The sequence below is a fragment of the Ptychodera flava genome, chromosome 20 (assembly GCF_041260155.1).
Source record: "Ptychodera flava strain L36383 chromosome 20, AS_Pfla_20210202, whole genome shotgun sequence".
NCBI classification, from domain to species: Eukaryota; Metazoa; Hemichordata; class Enteropneusta; family Ptychoderidae; genus Ptychodera; species Ptychodera flava.
In genome coordinates, this window is record NC_091947.1 from 12,116,812 (window position 1) to 12,135,729 (window position 18,918).

At 36.5% G+C, this 18,918-nt stretch overlaps 2 protein-coding genes across 2 annotated transcripts; one reads left to right on the forward strand and one right to left on the reverse strand.

The window, feature by feature from the left end:
* Positions 1 to 19: 19 nt before the first annotated feature.
* LOC139120048 (short/branched chain specific acyl-CoA dehydrogenase, mitochondrial-like) lies at positions 20 to 13,270 on the reverse strand. Its single transcript, XM_070684077.1, has 10 exons — positions 13,121 to 13,270; positions 11,256 to 11,468; positions 10,175 to 10,381; positions 7,347 to 7,517; positions 5,869 to 5,994; positions 4,690 to 4,782; positions 3,761 to 3,850; positions 2,435 to 2,572; positions 1,900 to 1,999; positions 20 to 1,441 (listed from the first exon to the last, which is right to left on the reverse strand). Exons 1-10 carry the CDS (start codon positions 13,190 to 13,192, stop codon positions 1,368 to 1,370), a joined length of 1,284 nt encoding a protein of 427 aa, XP_070540178.1. The 5' UTR covers positions 13,193 to 13,270; the 3' UTR covers positions 20 to 1,367.
* A 767-nt stretch (positions 13,271 to 14,037) lies between these two features.
* On the forward strand, positions 14,038 to 17,387 carry LOC139120050 (large ribosomal subunit protein uL24-like). The gene is made up of 3 exons (XM_070684080.1): positions 14,038 to 14,242; positions 15,952 to 16,092; positions 17,200 to 17,387. The coding sequence occupies exons 1-3, from the start codon at positions 14,075 to 14,077 to the stop codon at positions 17,326 to 17,328; spliced, it is 438 nt and encodes a 145-aa protein (XP_070540181.1). The 5' UTR covers positions 14,038 to 14,074; the 3' UTR covers positions 17,329 to 17,387.
* Positions 17,388 to 18,918: the final 1,531 nt, after the last annotated feature.

Genomic DNA, 18,918 nt, shown 5'->3' on the forward strand with positions numbered 1-18,918 from the left:
CAACTAGAGAGGAGGTACATGAGATTAATACTGACAGATTTTATTCAGATCTTAAAACACTTCACCCATCTTGCAATACAATCACTGTTGCAAGTTCTGGTTATATACATACATGAGACAACATGTTATTAGTATGTAATGACAATAGACATCTTTTTTACCAAATATGGTCATCGTTGCCATATCACAGGATAACGGCAGGAAATTATGGATGCGTCAGTTGTCACCATTTTACATGTAAGTGCAACTCAGCCTGCAAAAATTATGGAGAGAATTGGCTGTGGTAAAACAACGTCATTAATACAAAACTTATTACATGGTGTGAAAAGCATTGCAACCTTTCTCAACTGTTACCAATAAAACCTCCCTGAATTACTAAAAAACCTGAACACTGTTCTAAGCAGAGAGGATAGAAGTTACACTTCAGACTGCTGTGGTCCTTTCAAACCATAAATATTTCCTTGAAACCAAGCTTTAGATAAAGTACATTTTCTGATCTGTACATTCTGCAAGCAAAACCTAACTACTGCTTACAAATTTCCACAATAATATCAGGCAAAATTGAGCATGATGTCCATGCACACACAGCAGGGAGGACAGCCATACCGGTACATAATCTGTAACTTTTTGTTTACTTTCAACAGTGAAGTCAATGTAATTTTTATTTCAACTAAATGATTTTTCTTTGCAAATTTAATGGTTATGATGTTGCCACAAATTCACAGTCGATAAAATGAGAGGTGATAGTTTTACTACCAGAAATATTCCTGTGCATTGAATACCTGAAATACTCTGGTTAAAGGGGTAATAATATATATAATTTTTTGAAGAAACTATTTGACTAATCTAGTGGGACAGACAAAAACACAAAACTGTACATTCAGAAAGATAATGGAGATTTTCTCTTCCAGAGTAGTGTTAACTACAAAATTGCATTATACTGTACTTTTCCAACCTGCTCTTTCTTCAAAATAACTGACTCTGAAATTGCTTGGATTCTTGTTAGTTTTTTTAAGATTATGGTACATCACATAAGTGAGCACTCTTCAATCTTCTTTCTTTTTTGTCATAATGCAACATTTTCATCACAAATCATGATTATGAGATACACCAAACCTATCAAATTGCATTGTGACTTTTGTAAAAAAGGTATAGTTGAACTTTGGAGAAGGCAAACAAACTTGTAAAACCCGTACGAAGACCAGTGATGAGAGCAAAACTGACTACTGTGAGTTTCATGGTAGAATTGGCCCGAGCAGTCTATACACCATACGAATCCGTCAGTAGTCCTGCTCTAAGCTCTTTATAGACATGTTTCCACCGTTAAAATATGAGGCTGTTGGATTCACTGAATGAAAGTCCATGGTCTACTGGTATTCACTCTTAATAAACTTGGCGATTGTGTTCAGTTGAATGTTGGATGTTCCTTCATAGATGGTGCCTGGAGGAAAGAAAAACAAAACACACACCAAATCAAGTCTAAGATATTTAACTAGAACGTAATGAACAGTCTGAAACCGCTTTGACAAAATATATGGAGGGCCAGTTTTAGAACAGATTTTCCATGGTTTGCCTCTTGGATTACTTTCTATTTTTAAGGCTATCATGTCTCACTGATGAATCCACATACATGTGTCAATGAGAAATGGACTGAAAGCCTTTTACAGATACATTTGTGGCATTGCTCCATAAAGACTGAATACAGAGTGAGTATGTCAAATGTAGAGGGATCAAATCACTGACTAATACATCAACAACGTTAAAGATAGATCGCTGTTGTAACCCAGAAATGAATTTCTGTGAAAACTGCTTCCAGGAAGTACATGTCCATTTCCTACTTGAAGGAAGCGTACACATTAATGACCTGAATCTAACATAAATAACAGAAATGTTGCTCACCAACTTTACAGTCTCTGTAGTACTTCTCTATTGGGTAGTCTTTTGTGATTCCAACACCACCCATCCAATCAATGCACTTGGATGTTATACGAGCTGCAGTCTTCAAGTTGAACATTAAAGACAAAAAACAAAACAAACATGCTTTACCTGGGAATTTCATAACCTGACAACACACTGTGTGCAATATTAGTTGTACATGTTTGTGTTTCAATGGAATGTTCTGCTAAAACTGACAATCCTTCACAAGGACTATCACTCAGAACATTGAAGTAGCTTCAAATTCTATCATCAATCAGAATATGCAAAGATATGACAATTTTAAATGTAAAAATGCATTCTCTAAATATGCAATTTTGTTCTTGTGGAACTCCATGCAAAATGATTATTCTGAAAAGAAGGGCAATGCAGCACTGTCTACCTGAACCTACAACAAGTGATTTTCAGGGACGGGTACTAACTGAGGACAATTTCAACATGAAAGAACATGTCATTGAATAGGATAATAAAATTCACCCATTGAAAATTTCGAACTCACCTCAGAAGACAGGAATTTGGCCATAGCTGCCTCTTTTGTAAATGGTTTGCCGGCATCTTTCAACCTTGCTGCATTGTAAGTCATGAGTCTGGCTGCTTCCAATTCGATGACCGCCTGGGAAATCTGATGTTGCATTGACTTGTGTAATAAAAGAACAAAATAATGCTTTATCCAAAAACACATCAATCAAAACCTCACTTGAAATAATTAGTATTAACCATACTGTACTGATAGAGTCTAAAACTACTGAGGAGAAAAGAAAACATTGGGATTTCTTTTTATTGAACAAATAGCTTAGATGGAAAAATACTTTCAGGAAAACTGGAAAACTGCTTACTTATTTACATATTTCATGTCTTTATTTCTTTTTTTCTATCTTTCTTTCTTTTTTTATTTGATTATTAAAAAGGTACGAGGCCAAATAACAGACTCAATAAAGTAAACAATAGAAACACCCTATCATACATAGACAACAAAAGAGTACATCGGAACTAAAAGTTCAAAATCACAAGCATTGCCAAAGACTACATTAATGATAAGAACAAATGTTTTAGAAACTAGTATATTGAAATTTATGTTGTCCACTAACAAAATATTTCTACTGAAATTTCATTACATGATGCCAACTACACAGATATACAATGTCCAAGCCAAAATTCTGATGTTCAGTCAGCTGAGTAAAGATGTGTCCACAGACAGTGGTAACCTGTTCATTCAAAATCCCTGTGAATAGATCTACAATCGGCATTGATAACAATGGGTTTTGGCCAAACAATGGTGTGGTGAAAGAACCAACTCAACATTTATATATAAGAAACAGTGCTTTTGTCATGTAAACACAAAAGTTTGGAGTGATTTTTGTTTCATTTCTCATGACACTGACTCATAAGAAACGTTTGCTGGTGTGATCACTGATAACATACTCCAAACTATATCCACACATGTAAATGACAGTAGGTATCAAAACTTGTACCTCTATTCCTCGTATATCATATTGACTACCACAATGTGTTACAGCGAACATGTATTGGCTCTCACTAGAATTTTTCAGCAATCATGATATACAGTAATGCATTATGGGATGGGAAAATTCTGGCATTCACAGTAGTCAAGGAATAAACTGTTGTATAGCTTTAGACTTTGAAGGATTTTGACTGAGGTTTTTGTTTCATGGACTTTTTGCAGTTGTCAGGAGACACTGCAAAGTTTTCGCTTCTGATATGGTAAGCCCTATTTGTAAACTTCCATGTGAAAGGTAACTGGAAGATGAGAGTTCCAAGGCATGACTTGTGGTGTGACTCCCTTCTGACGATTATCTACACCCACCTGGAAATCGAAGACACTTCTTCCAAATTGTTTTCTTTCAAGAGTATAGGCAATTGTGTGATCCAGAGCTCCCTGTGCGAGGCCAATCATCTGTGTTGGGATGAAGAGAGTATTGGTGAATACTGACACAATATAAAGGATACAAGACAAAGAGGAAGACACATCTGAGAAATGGACATAATGAAGAGATTTGAAACAATATGAATAATTTGTGCAAGACATGAAACAAACCAACTGAAATTGTCACAGTACACTTATCAAAATGAACATGCCAACATCTTTAACCCTCTAAGCGCCAAAGTCAAATTTTGTCACCTTTATAAAATGTGCCCCTGTTAAATTTTTTTCAGATTTTTGCCAAAATTTTGGTGAGATATTGTAGCCAATGAAACGTGATGTCCATTTGATCCAAAAGTATCAAGAAAATTAGAGAAAAATTCATAAAAAATGGTAAAATGTTGCACTGAAATTTTAGTGGGAAAAATTACAGCACTCACAGGGTTAACTCATTTGGAAATGTGAGTGACATTTACAATTTCTAATTTGGAACAGATAATGAAATAACTACTCATCAATACCAGTATCCATTATATTCAATCAGCAACATGCATTCAGTCGACTACTATACTGGCATGCATGAACATGTATGAAAAACACTACCAGTGATTACACATCCTGAAATAACTTTATATGACATAGCACTATTATGATAATTATAGGATGCTCATGTAACAGAAATACATACAAATGTATACCATATTTGTGTTACATAACTACAGGATACCAAAATAAAAAAAACAAAACATCAAAGAACAGATTCAATCACAAATATTAAAGCTTGAATGGTGGTGGCAGTGCTGACAAATATGTGAGATGTACTAACTTAGTACTGTACAATCAATATCATGGTAGTGAAATTTTATCAGTACCTGTGAAGCAATACCAATCCTCCCTTCATTCAGCGTCTGTATTGCATACTTGTAACCGTGTCCCACTGTACCAAGCATATTGCTTTCTGGTACCTACCATTGACAACCAGAAAGTAAAAAAATATTAGAATTGTTTTGAGTCTTCGACATGTCTTTCATGCATGATAAATTTGGTCGTGTTAAAGAAATACAGGTCATTAACCCTTTTCGTGCCAAGTCAGTAATAAGTGGTATTGAGACAAAACCTAGATATTTTTTCCTCTTTCTGGGCATGGTATGTTATCGCTGTTTAATCTTGAGTCAGTAAAAATAATGGTTACAGTACCTATTTTTTTAGTGGCCTTCAAATGTTCAAGTCTTTCATTAAAATGCAACTTGACCAACTTCACCTTATGGTAACCCATGAATTTGGCAAGACAAGGGTTAAATGTTAGGGACAGCAAATTCCATATTGCGATTGCAGTCTGAGCACATCTTTTCACTGAACACAACAGGGTATACGATGCAAAATGATGCTCTTGGCACTGCATGATAACTTGACCAATATGCCTTTCTCATTGCTAACATTTACAGTTGAAAATTTTCAAAATTCATTCTGCAAAATTGAGCTTCAGCACTACATACATTTGCGCATACATTTTATACAGTTAAGGATACCTTAAAAAGGAAAATACATAGTATATTCTTGGACTGTAAAATATCGCAATCTTTTGTCATTCGACCACTTACAGCAAAGAGACTCACTCTGAAACCCGTTGAGGGAATGCAGTTTTAACCACCTTGTGTGTTTTTTCAAATTGTACATTACATTTTACCCCAAGTTCACAATGACTGTAAATCTGAATTTCATGTATCTGTAAATTTTATGTCATATACTTCTCTAGTCTAGTGCAAATATTTGCATAGTGACCTCTAATTTTACTAGTGTTCTTGACTAAAAGTTTCCAAGAGAAAATATGGGCTAATCTTTCATAATTGCTCACAACTTGCACTATCATTTGCGGATTTTTTGCACAAACTTGCAGCACCCTGTGTACTCTCTTCACAAAGTAATTTGTCTTTTCAACAAACAGAGCAAGCATGACACTGCATACTCATTGCCATAAGCAAGTCGTACAACTAACATCAGTTTGATAAAAATACTTTAAATTCTGAATGTTCACTGTTCTATATACTTACCCTCACATTGTCTAGATGTACAGGGCAAGTTGATGAAGCTCGGATTCCAAGTTTGTTTTCTTTCTTACCAAGGCTGAAGCCCTCCATGTCAGGTTCAACAAGGAAAGCTGTTATACCTCGATAACCCTGATATGTATCACAAAGAATTAAAGTAAGAAGGGGTTTGAAATGAATGACTGGACTCATGGCCACTTGCAAGTTTGTTTTGGACTGAAACTGTCCCAGTTCAGTTAGCATGACAGAAGTACTGGTTGCTATGTTTCATCTGATAAATGTTGTGGTAACAAAATTAACATTACAACGTTGGGTATCTATCTTTTCCTTGAGAAATCCCGTTGGGCAAGACCACTACCTGGAGGAGACTCTAATCTAGCTGTAATTAAAGTAAAATACCTAAATGATGAATAGCGCACTGATTAAGATTTAATAATGTAGATTCTACATGTCTGGCCAGACAGAATTTAGTCACCACTTTGGGCAAGATGAAAGTTGATAAACACACCGAAACACGCACTTTAACATTCTAGCCTTACATAGACTGAAAAATCTGTAGTTTTAGGGAGCTTTCTTGGCTTCCCCCTCTTATGAAGGAGAGGGAAAGTGTAGAGAGCGCCCTCCAATGACAGATTCTTCAGTCTCAGTCAAAGAATGGAACAGACAACTATGCCACTTCTCATTGATGAAAAGGAAATAACAATGCACTATTAAAATCCTCAGACTATTTCTTCTGAGCCTTCAAATTTTTCAATATTCCATTATTTCATATACCTCATTTACAGCTATACTGACACAGTTTCCTGTACTGATAGCATGTATATGTGTGAATAAATGGCCGGGAGAAAGTGTAGCCATGGACCAATAAAAAACTACATGATAGGCTGCTGAAGGTGCCGTTGTACTTGGAATAGTATGTGATACCATACAGGATGCTCCTTGTACACACAATATATTACTGATATTTGTTTTCATCTTCCATACTCAGTGGCTGCTTTTTCGGATAGTCCTTCAAACCTTTACTCATTTGCTGTAATTATTTACAGCTGAGGGATGTGACTTTCTATGTTGGTTGATGTTGGAATAAATTGAACTTTAAAAAATCATACACTTTTTGGAAAAAACTTTTTATCGTGTCTATGGTGATGTGTAATAACTGTACATAATATGTTGAGTTAAATTAAACTACATGCAATTTTCCTGCATACACATTCAAGCATCTCACAAATCCATGTACATACAAACAGACATGCAGACATCCATGATGCCTGATAAAACATTAGAAAACAATATTCACATTAATACAAAACAGTCAATCCGGCCCTGTTCTCCTCTTCCAACTGATGAATATGGAAAAGAACCCAAGAAGCAAAACACTGCTCTCAAAACCTGAACTTCAACACACTGAAAACGAAAGTTCCCATGACATCGAATGTTAACTTTCAGTTTTTCACAAACATGAACAATGAAAACAGTTTTCCTACCTCTGAAAAATCAGTATTTGCAAATACTACAAACAAGCCGGAGTGTTCTGAATTGGAAATCCACAGCTTGGTACCATTAAGAATGTAATGATCTCCATCCTTCTTGGCTGACATTTTCAAAGCAAAGGCATCACTACCAGAACCTGCTTCTGACAGGCAGAAACTGCCAACCTGAAAAGAGAAAGGTCAAAGGTCAGGCACTGTGATTTGCATCTTGGGACTATAAACCATTTTTTCATAAAGGATATTTGAATGTCTTTTACTTTATCATAAATACTAGCCATAAAATTTGATGTTTGTCTATGTCAAGATAACTACAATAACTACATCAATTACCAAACAATAAATGTATACTTGGGGTTGGTAGCACAGTGAGATCAACTAATTTTTTGATAGCATGAGCTTTCGAAGACTACAGTCTCCTTCACCAGATGCTGAGATGGAATGAGCAGGCGAAGCAAAAGTCACAATATATTGTGACTTTTGCTTCGCCTGCTCATTCCATCTCAGCATCTGATGAAGGAGACTGTAGTCTTCGAAAGCTCATGCTATCAAAAACTTAGTTGATCTCACTGTGCTACCAAACCCCAAGTATACATAGGTTTGAAGATCAACACGGCTACACCTACTACCAAACAATAAATGAAATAGAAGTATAATTTTCATAACATTATACCAAGGAAAAATTATATTTTAAAAGTCTGTATCAACGGCTTTATTTAGGTCATGTCCAACCTTTGCAGTTTGCATGAAAACTTTGAACCACAGTTCATGTTATGACTTGCACCTGGCGTGAAGGAGGGATATTTAACCCTCTCGTTCCACAGTTTGGTGCAAACCAGTTGTTATTATCCTCCACGGTTTGGCACACATTCACTGTTATCACTGGCTAATGTGGATCTGTTTACAGAGAACTGAGGCAACAGACTGGTATCAAAGTATCACGATATCTTGTAACTACCATGCAACACCACTTGTTTACTCTTTTGTCATGATTTTATTGATTTTTGTTCACAATTGGCACCCTCAATTCTCTGTAAAGAGATCCACATTCACCATTTATCACAATGTGTGTGCCAAACCGTAGAGGTAAACAACAATTTGTGTGCACCAAACCATGGAGTGAAAGAGACCCAAACTTTTGCTTAACTTTCCTAAAGAAAATTGTTGCCTCAAACTTTCCTTGACAAAACTTTAGACCACTCTCTTTCAAAATCAAGAATGAAAGTAAGGGTTACCATGGCAGCCAGCTCTTCTTGAATTCACCGGTAATTTGAAATTCAAAATGGCTGCCATCCCTGTTTGAACTCCATTGGCAAAAATTAAACTTGTGATTTTAACAAAATCGGCTGGTTGACACTTTAGTTACTCCATGAGCTTCAAAATGAGCCCCACCAGGTTGTACAGCAAAACTATATTATGAATGTTTGAAAGTTTGAATATCTGTCCCTTAGGTGAAACATCTTTAACAGTTGATAATTTTCAAGGAGTGTAACACTCTTTATTTCTTATATTCAGGGAAGGGTTTTAAATTCAAAGACTTTCCTTGGGAATACAAATCATGATAATTATTTACCTGAAGGAGGATTTACCACACTAATCGATCAGTGTGTATCTGAGGGTACTTTTTCTGATGAACAAATACCAACATACCACCTAGGACAGTGTTGATTAAGTTGTATTGTAGCTAAGCATGGGCCGAGTGTAATTATTTACTTGAAGAATGATTTGGCACACTATCAATCAGTGTTTATCTGAGGGTACCTTTTCTCATGAATAAATACCAACATACCCCTTAGGAGAGTGTTAATTAAAGCATGGGCAGAGTTCTCTACAGTTTTACCAATGTTTTGCATTAATTAGATGTCACATTACCGGTCGTATAAAAGGGCAAAGTGATTCTACAAAGAACAAAGTACACACGATCAAAAAAATACAGAAATGAATAACTCACGGTAAAGGAGATATGCCTGGATTCATGATGATTTTGTATCATCAGAGAATCCCCAAGGGAAGTCTCCCATGTCTCCCGTGTATAGACAGAATCATAGACTGGTTTAACCCTTCATGCGCCAAAGTAAATTTTTGTCCCCTTTATAAATATACCCAAGTCAGTTTTTTTTCAGATTTTTGCAAAAATTTTGATAAAAAACGGTAGCCAATGGCACATGATGTCCATTTGGTCCAAAATTATCAAAAAATTACAGAGAGATTCATAAAAGTTCATAAAAATGTTGCAGTAAAATTTTGGCAGAAAAAAATTACAGCGCTATAACTTAAATCTGAAGATGTACTTTTAACTTAAGCACTTCATTCTTTTCTATTCCTTTTTTAAATGATTTGGAAAATTATGCTTGATTGAGAGAGGAGATATGATTTTTTGTAAATTTCACAGATTGTGTCCTCAGCCATACAGAATAATGTAATGGAAAATGGGGAGACTAGTTGTACCCGTTTTATCATGCAAAGGACATCGATTTTTTCCAATGGAAACAACAAAAGAGATTTACAAGCATAGTTTTCTCAGAAAATGACCCCTTCAATTTGTCATTACATGCTTCCCAAAAGTATGGCATTTGTAGAACCTGCAGAATGTGATTTTAATGGTAATTTCATGATTATTTCGAAATTTTTATTGAAATATCTAAATGAACTTTTACTAAATGTTGCTGAACAAATTTTCATATGCGTTTTGTTACTGTTTATATGCAGAGCAGAAAAAAATCATCTGAAAAGCAACCTTCAGTTGTACAAATCAGACAGAACTGTGGGCAATTTTTCGTGTTGTGTGACTGCATGAATGGGCAAGATCAAACATCTAAACTTACATATTCGCTAGCTAATTTGGGTAGATATTTAGCTTTGATTTCCTCACTCCCATTATTTTTGACGGCCGTGATAACAACAGTGTTGTGGACATCGACCAAGGCACTAACTGATGGATCAACTCTGGCTATTTCTTCGATGATCAGATTTGTTGAAAAGAATGAGAGGCCAGATCCTCCATACTCCGGTGAAATCTCACACGCCATGAACTGTTGAGAGGAAACATAACATATTGGAATCATTGACTTTTTAAAGCTCATTTGCTTGCAAAGGTAAACTTCTCTCGTCTGCATATATTCATATTTACCAATTCTGATTGGGGTAAGCTCATCCACATATGAAGCACTTGGCTCAGCAGGCCTGTATATGAGTACAATACAGGAATACTGCCACTGGTACACAATGGCATGCTGGACAATCTCAGTAGGCTACAGTTCCTGGCAAAATCACATCATCACTGCCTTTCCACTTAACTTCAGGTAGATATCTTCATTATAGGTACTTTGATATTGATGGTTTTACATGAAACAACCAAAAGCTGTAACATCTGATAATTATTTTCACTGTTTTTGTTTTTTAATGTCAACTACAATTTTTTGCTGTAATTTCCAAAGCATGTAGAGATACAGAGTGTTAAATTTGTAAACTTGCCATTGTTATTAACAAGTGAATTATGCTCTGGACGAGAATTTAAATATACACAATACAGTGTGGTTTGAACACACCGATGCCGTATTCACATGCTAAATTGTTGGTGTTTTAACATGCTTTTGAGAATAGGACGAGAACTTACAATTGACATGTAATACATTGAAAAAGGCTGAAAAATCATCACAAGTCACAGACACCCTTCAAAAACAATAGACATTTTGTTTGCATGAAATTTCAGTTGACAAAGGGCCCTGAGCACACCCTGTAGCCTAGGTACGAAGACTTAAGAAATTGTTACTAGTGGGTGAACTGAACATAATTTGGTATTATGAATGGAGTACATGTATGTTATAGCTAGAAACATTGTTGCCAAACGGTTCTAATGAATAACCATTTTGATTATGGTTGTTAAAGGGTTTAGATAATACATACCCCTTGTAGGAACAACTGCTGGATAAGATCTTCATTCATTGTGGAGGTTTCATCCATCTCCTTGACAAGTGGCTGAATGCAGTCCACTGCAAATTTCCGCACCTGGTCTCGCACCATCTGTTCATCATCACTGAGAATTGATAATGGTTCAGCTACCTGGGGTTGGTTGTGCTGTTTTCTGACAAAATTGCCCTGACATGTTGCTGCTAGAACCTGGTGTTTGTAGATAAAGAAGCAAAATGATATATGACAGTTGCATCAGTCATTAATGCATGAATGCCCATCTCTAATTACAGATTAGAGTTGGCAGGGATGGGATCGTAGAATTCAAGTTGTTTCCATCCTGTCTTTCTGTTAACCCTTTGAGCGCCAAAGTCTATTTTTTTCCCCTTTTTAAAATAAACCCCAGTCAATTTTTCTCAGATTTTTGCCAAAACTTTGAGAAAAAAGTGTAGCCAATGAAATGTGATGTCCATTTGGTCCAAAATTATGAAAAAAATACAGAACAATTCATAAAAATTGGTAAAATTTTGCACTAAAATATTGGTGGGAGAAATTTACAGCACTCAAAGGGTTAATAGTTTCAAATACAGGTACGCTTGAAGATCTAACAAGCTGAAGATTCATTTTACAAAGTTAACAAATGTAACATTTTAGATATATAGCTGATGAGTGTCACATTTGACAACATCATAAACAAAAGTTTATCACAAAGAAAACTAGAGTTAATCATTAACGTTCTGCTGCAATTTCCCATTCTGCATATTTTGAATTTGTGATCTTAAAACAACCCATATTTGTGAGGCAGTATACAAATGTTCGATGATGTGCAGGTAAGCGAGTTGGCGTAAAGTATGGGTTTCAACTTTCAGTGTTTCAATTTCTCTTGTCTTCTAAAAAAGTTTTCATTGTTCATTGGCATGCATGATACTCTAAAAGCAATTTGAAAGTGCTTCTTTTTTTGGATATTAGGGATTACAAATCACTATGGATGACCCAACTGCGATATGTTCAAATGATGGGGAAACTTGCATGTGCAAATTTTGGGAGCTAATTTGCTCATTTTTGGTGAAAAAATATTTTTGGCTGGTGGCTATGAAATCTGATGTGTAGCCTCTTAGGGACTCCCTCATGGAGTGGAATTGTATCATGTGAATTTATAATGCTTGTGGTAAAATGAGCAATACACTACCTTCCCATTGGATCAAGTGTTATGACTTTTCCTGCTCAATTTTCTTTATTGAGTCCTCATGAAGTCTGCAATCAAATATGTAAGATTCTGCCATACACAAAAATGCCAAATATTTTTTTTGTGCAATTTATCTGTTGTCAGAACATTAGCTAACAGCATTTTTAATGGACACTGAATTTGATATTTTTTAGGTTTTTTTTCATTTTTTTCACGAAGACTCAACCTACGTGCGCGGAGACGGTAAAACAATGTAACTCCTGCAGACTTATAGTACATGTTCACACATGGAACTTAACCAGTGAAGGCATATAAATTGCACGAAAATCTAACATGATCCATGGTTGGTCAAACAACTTCACGAGTCACTCCAAGTTCCAACTACGATTTGTGGGGGTGGGGTGTTGTTGTTGTTGTTAGATCGTCTCCACAATATCGTCACTGTCTTGAAGATGCTGTCTCAATCACTGTTTACTGGACAGCCCTGACTATAGTCATGTCAGCATGTCTTTAGCATGGCCTATTATTAGGGTTGTTCGCTGCCGTTTCATAGCCCTCAACCTTCCCTGGCTGTCAGTGTCCAACTCCAAGTGACTGCAGACCAGTCTAACAAGTAACATATACACCTGCAGACCTGTATTCAAAGATCCGTGACAACATAAAGTAATGTTCTTACCCTTGTCGCACAGGGTCGCAAGCTCGCTGTTCTTGTCAACGCCGCCGAAACCCTCGTCAGTATGGAAGCCATTTCAAGCTGTGTCTGACCTGGCGAAGTAAATATTACGTATGAGTACAAATTTTACAATCATAAGGAGACAGTTCCGTTACGCTAATATGGCCGCTTTTTATCTACTTTTCGAAATCTTGGCTGTCTGAAAGGGTTACTCGGACGCAACATGCATGATGAAATGAATCCGAGTTTAGAAGTTTGAATCTAAGCAAAATATCGATGTTTGTAATTTATCTGTAATTTCCTTTGCAAAGTAGTATTTTTCGGGTGATGACACGTATGGTTAGACAGAGTTAGGGGGTCATAGTACACATCTAAATATCGTTCTTTTGGCTGCCATCTTCACTACTCAGGTAATAAGTGCCCACAGCGTATTCTCAATCGAATAAAATCTACGCATTTTAGTGGTCATCTGACATCAAAATTTGTCTACAGTGCTAGTAATATTATCTGCCAGTTACAACAAATAGTTCGATAGCAGAAGAACATTCATTATACAGTAGAATCCTGCTGATGTTATTGCATCGTGTGTTTGGGTATAGCAGACGTACATGTCCTGGTCGCGGTAATACAATATTTTTAGGATGTGTAAGACTTGTTCCCCCAATGTACACATTTCTTGAATATGTAACACCTCATTTTATACTTCCCTATAGTGTGTGTAAGATCTGTCTTCGTAATGACCAAATTTACTTTCGCCTGTTCGTTGAAAGTTTGTGTAGTCCAGTCCAACCTCAGTAACTTACACATCGTTTCCCAAAATCAAAGTCAGAACTCAAATACCTCCCTCCTCCTGCTGCAATTTGTAGAGGGACCTTGATAAGTCCTACAAGATTGGCTCTCGGCCGGTATGACTTACCAGTTTGTTTTTTGCTTAATCTCATATCCCAGCTGCTCGACATGAAGCGGAACCCATTTGTGTCGTCCTCAAGGAGGAAGAACAGAAAGAGGCATTTCAATGCGCCCTCTCACATCAGGAGGAAGCTCATGAGTTCACCTCTGTCCAAGGAACTCAGACAGAAGCACAATGTCCGCAGTATGCCCATCAGAAAAGATGATGAAGTCCAGGTATGTAACATCCATTCTTTGCAAATTGTTGACAGGTACCGTTAGAACACAATTGCTATCAGGGAATAGAATCATACTCGTCTAATGTAACGAAGACTTGTCTAAGAAGAATGTTGTTCCTGTTTGTCCATTCTACTCCAAAGCATGCATTATGCATTTATAATTTATTAGTTGTACCAACGTATATTTGTTTGTGTGATGGTTTGAGGAGTAATGTTTCCCAGAGGCTGAGGGAAACAGACTGTTTTAGGGGCAGTTTATGGGGCCAACTGGAAAAAAATGTATACTATACCCCTGACGACCAGTCACTTCATACATTTTCGTCCTTCACAAATCATGAAGTTTCTCTGCTATCATTTACTAGGGTGTTAGACGGCATGGCCATCTTTGTAATCATATTGAAAAATGTGCACATCTATAAATTGCACTTTATATTTATCAGGAAAATGGTTTCAAAAGTGTTCACAAGTTACTGATCCTTTGCCTGTATCAATGCCATTTCAGTCTGCACTACACCAAAGACTTACAAATCATATCTGATTATGGTAAATGCATATTATAAGATTTACTATAAAGATGTAACATAATACACACTACCAGCAGATGATGCGAGCACTGGTTGGGCCCTTGTTGCCTTTTAATATGATATATCTGTGTGAACTCCTTAATTTTAACCTGTTCACCCCAATTCATTGTACTGAGGTGTACACTCTGGTTTAGGCCAAAACAAAGTGGTGAAATGGATAATTTATGTGGGACAGACCTATGAATATATCTTATGAAATTGCATAGACAATTCAGAAATTCTAAAAGTTGGCATAGTGATTACATTGCTTTTGCAACACACCACTCTGTTTTAGGTTGAAATGATTTTTTGTGCACGTCAACTACAGTTTCTTGTCAGTGATTTTGTTCAGGACAGTACGTAGGTACATTTTACCAGGATTCCCTAGTTGTGTTCCCCAGGGTTGCCTTGGGAATATAAATACAATCCTATTTAGGGTCTACAAAAATGTACTGTGGTTCCCAAATCATTTACCTTTAAAACCAAACCTTAGCAAAAACACTGCTTGTTATACTCTTCAAACTTTGAATTCATGTTGAGATACATACAGTTGTATTCAGCTTGTCAGCTCAGCCGGTACATGTTTAAACTGTATCGTTATTGTTGATACGTGAATTCTGGTTTTACAAGTGTAAACAATAACGGTGCATTCTACATGCATAAAGACTGAAAGATGAATTGTAGGTGTTTCAACATTCTTGGGAGTAGAATATAACATAACATTAGAATGTAATTGACATACATAAAAAAAAATTGAAAAAGTGTTACAAATTACAGTACTTGCCCTTTAAATATTTGTCACATAAGTTTAGAGCAAATAATCCCTTTATGAAAGCTGCTAAGTTTCATTTACCTAGGGTGGTTTGCAGGCCTGAGATTCCAATGGTGAAAATAAGTGTCAGGTATACCAGTGCAGTTGTTACTGTGTGGCAAAGTGAGTCTCAAAAGCTGCAGGATACAATTACCCCAATAGCAATGCAAGATGCCTTGTTAAGAAAACATGAATGACTTAGGTTTGGTATAAATATACAATAACATATTGAATTTGTATATTTTGATTGGGCACTGTGTATTTTATGATCTTGTTGTTAGTATATGCAGTCTCTTATCCTAGAATTCATCAAAATTTACTTTCTCTCTATAGGTGACCCGGGGACATTACAAAGGGGCGCAAACTGGAAAAGTTGTCCAAGTCTACCGTAAAAAAATGGTAATATACATTGAGAGAATCCAACGTGAAAAGGCAAACGGTGCATCTGTCCATGTGGGCATTCACCCTAGCAAGGTAAAATATGTTCTTAACCATAATATCTTCAGAGTATACCTTCAAGACTGAATAAAGAAACTGGTTAGGGACCTTTGCATTATGCCAGACTTGGTGTATCACAGGGAAACCGTTGTAAAATAACTTTGAAAGCCCAGTATTGGACAGTTGACAGGATGATAAATGGAAAGTGTACAGTATTGATTATAAAGATTAGTGGCTATATTGAGCATGTTGTATTTTGATTGGTGTAAATTTAAAATATGAACAGCTCTGTGTTCCCCTCTGATCCTACCCAGTGTTTGAATTCGTAACTTTGAGAGACCCAAAAGAGTTTGAATGTGTGACACTTTGAAAGATATCAGAAATGTTGCTATTCATCATATATTTTAAAAGTCTGTGTTCAACTGCTTTGTTTCAATAGTATGATATATGGAAGTTGAGATAATTTTTAGCTCAAATTTTGTATGTCTATAAATACCAAAAAGAGCTTATTTGGCAAGTCGGTGGCGTCTGTATGTATGTATATATATATGTGCAGATGTATGTCCGTCCAATGCAAAAGCTCCCAAACCGCCGCCCCTACCATCTTAGTATTTGGTGTACAGGTAGACCCAGGGGTTTAGATGTGAATTTGTTCAAATGAACATGTCAGTGTCAAAAATATGCAAATCAGGTAAGAAAAAAGGGAAATCCTGCAAATGTGCGGTAGTGGTGGTATTAACTGAAACAGCCTACACATCTGAGTCGCAGCTGCCATGACCTTTAACCTGTTTGTATGCAGTGTACTTCTTATTTGTAGGAGTAGTGACAGTGACTGAAACAGCCTACTCCACTGACCTTCAGTCATTTCCTGTTATTGTTCATCAACTGATACATATTGGCAGACCTGCTGAAACCATGAAGGACTGTGTTGAAATATTCCTTTGCTAAGCTAAAGTTGACCTCCAATACCTAAAGTTTCACACCTTACTTTTGTCATTCTTGTTTTTCCGGTTTAAATATATCTTGATGGACCAATTCAAACCAAATATGAGCACACTGTCCTTGACGGTATTTTTTTGTTGTTGTACATGTCCTGCACTTGCTTTTCAGATTTACAAAATTCTCCATTTTGTCTTCTGTCAGGTCGTCATTACCAAACTGAAATTGGACAAAGATAGGAAGAGGATCCTAGAGAGGAAAGCAGCAGGTAGATCTGTTGACAAGACTAAGGGCAAACATACAGAGGAGTCTGTTGCTATGGCAACTGACTAAGAATAACAACTTTTTGTCTTGTAAATTTATTTGCATTAAAGAAGATTCGGACAAGTGAACAGTTTTTTGTTTCACTTTTTTCATACATATATGCAAGTCCTCTCAAATTAAAATCCCTTCTTTGAAAATGATGCCTTTATGTTATTCTTTTATGTCACAAGAATAGTTTGCTATTCATTTGGTTTTAATGATAGTCATTGAATTTTATGACCCTTGATTCATATATGCCTATGGAATAATGATACAGGTTTGAAAAGACAAACTAATCTTTTGGCCTGTTTTTGGATTTGTTTCATATGAGATGTGAGTTTCATATATTTGTGCAGGCCTGCTTGTGATACACAAATACTAAAGAGTTGAATACTTGGTAACAAAATCCAGAAAGTTTGAACGAAGTATTCCAAAGCCCATGTAACTCCATCCTGGTGACATTTAGCGTCAAATATCAGCTGTGATATTGCACAGCAAACGTTGAGATATGCATGATAAACGTCACCACTTGTGGAGTGTTCCAAAACTACATTTGCAATTTTATAAGGCAGACAAACGAAATGGGTGTCGTTTGCTGTCTATATGATGTGATGTTGCCAGCACAAAAATTTGAACGGCTTGGAGGAACAAGGTTACTTTGGGTAGCTAAATATGCAAATAAGTTTAATCGTGTAATGTTATCCCTTGGTCATACCATTAATGATCTATCTTTAGACAAGGTCTAGCAAACAGTACCGTTCACATGGCACCGTCTTCTGTAGAAAAGGCATTGAGCATGTGATGTGACAGCAATGTCATGCACGGCACATGTTGGCAAAGCAACTCTCAGTGTAAACAACCAAATTGGCCACCACTCTCCGCTTTCTGCTATAATTGAGTGCTGTCAAAATCTGGTGATATTCACCCAATATCACCAGTTCCTTGCATTGTATCGGCAATAGACCCTAATCATAAGTCTAGCACCCTCCTGTGGCCACTGTGAATTTGAAGTCAAAGCAGGCCACTGGGGAAAAGCCCCTGCCCAGAGTTTTCCCCAGTGGCCACAGGAGGGCGCTAGACTTATGAAAAGGGTAAATTGTGTCATTTTTGCTGTGTGTTAGTCACTGTCTTCATCTGGTGTCTGACGCAGCGCAAGTGATACTCGTGCTGATACACAAAGGAACAAGTATCACATTGAAAGTTTTTACATATCCATCAATTATGAATGGGGATGTAAATTGTGTCATAGTTCTAAGCTCAACTGTAGGTGCACCACTGAAATTGTCCACCCTATCTGACAAAGAGTGATCCAGATAACTACACAGCTTATCAGCTTGTGTCATCACACTAATACACATCCTTGGCATTCTGAACAAATAGTCCGGCAGCCAAATCCACTTTTTGTCCCGAACCTTGTGTTAGGGTCTTAAGTTTTTTTTAAACCGGATTTTGCTAGTCAAGATAACCAAAGTGAAAAAAATAGTTACTGGATCTCTGTCAGTATTGAGCAATTTTAGATAATTAGCATAAACAAAATGGCCGCCAAATTATCACAAATTACCATTGGAAGCAGTAGAAGTAGGCTTTATATTGTTAAAGTCTGCTAGTAAAAGCACATTT

Coding starts and splice junctions, on each gene's coding strand:
- LOC139120050 (XM_070684080.1), top strand. CDS start 14,075: ATGAAGCGGAACCCATTTGTGTCGTCCTCAAGGAGGAAGAACAGAAAG. Junction 14,243..15,951: donor GAAAAGATGATGAAGTCCAG/GTATGTAACATC, acceptor TTCTCTCTATAG/GTGACCCGGGGACATTACAA. Junction 16,093..17,199: donor TGGGCATTCACCCTAGCAAG/GTAAAATATGTT, acceptor GTCTTCTGTCAG/GTCGTCATTACCAAACTGAA.
- LOC139120048 (XM_070684077.1), bottom strand. CDS start 13,192: ATGGCTTCCATACTGACGAGGGTTTCGGCGGCGTTGACAAGAACAGCG. Junction 7,518..10,174: donor CCAAATTAGCTAGCGAATAT/GTAAGTTTAGAT, acceptor TTCTCTTTTCAG/GTTGGCAGTTTCTGCCTGTC. Junction 2,573..3,760: donor GAAGTGTCTTCGATTTCCAG/GTGGGTGTAGAT, acceptor TTATTACACAAG/TCAATGCAACATCAGATTTC.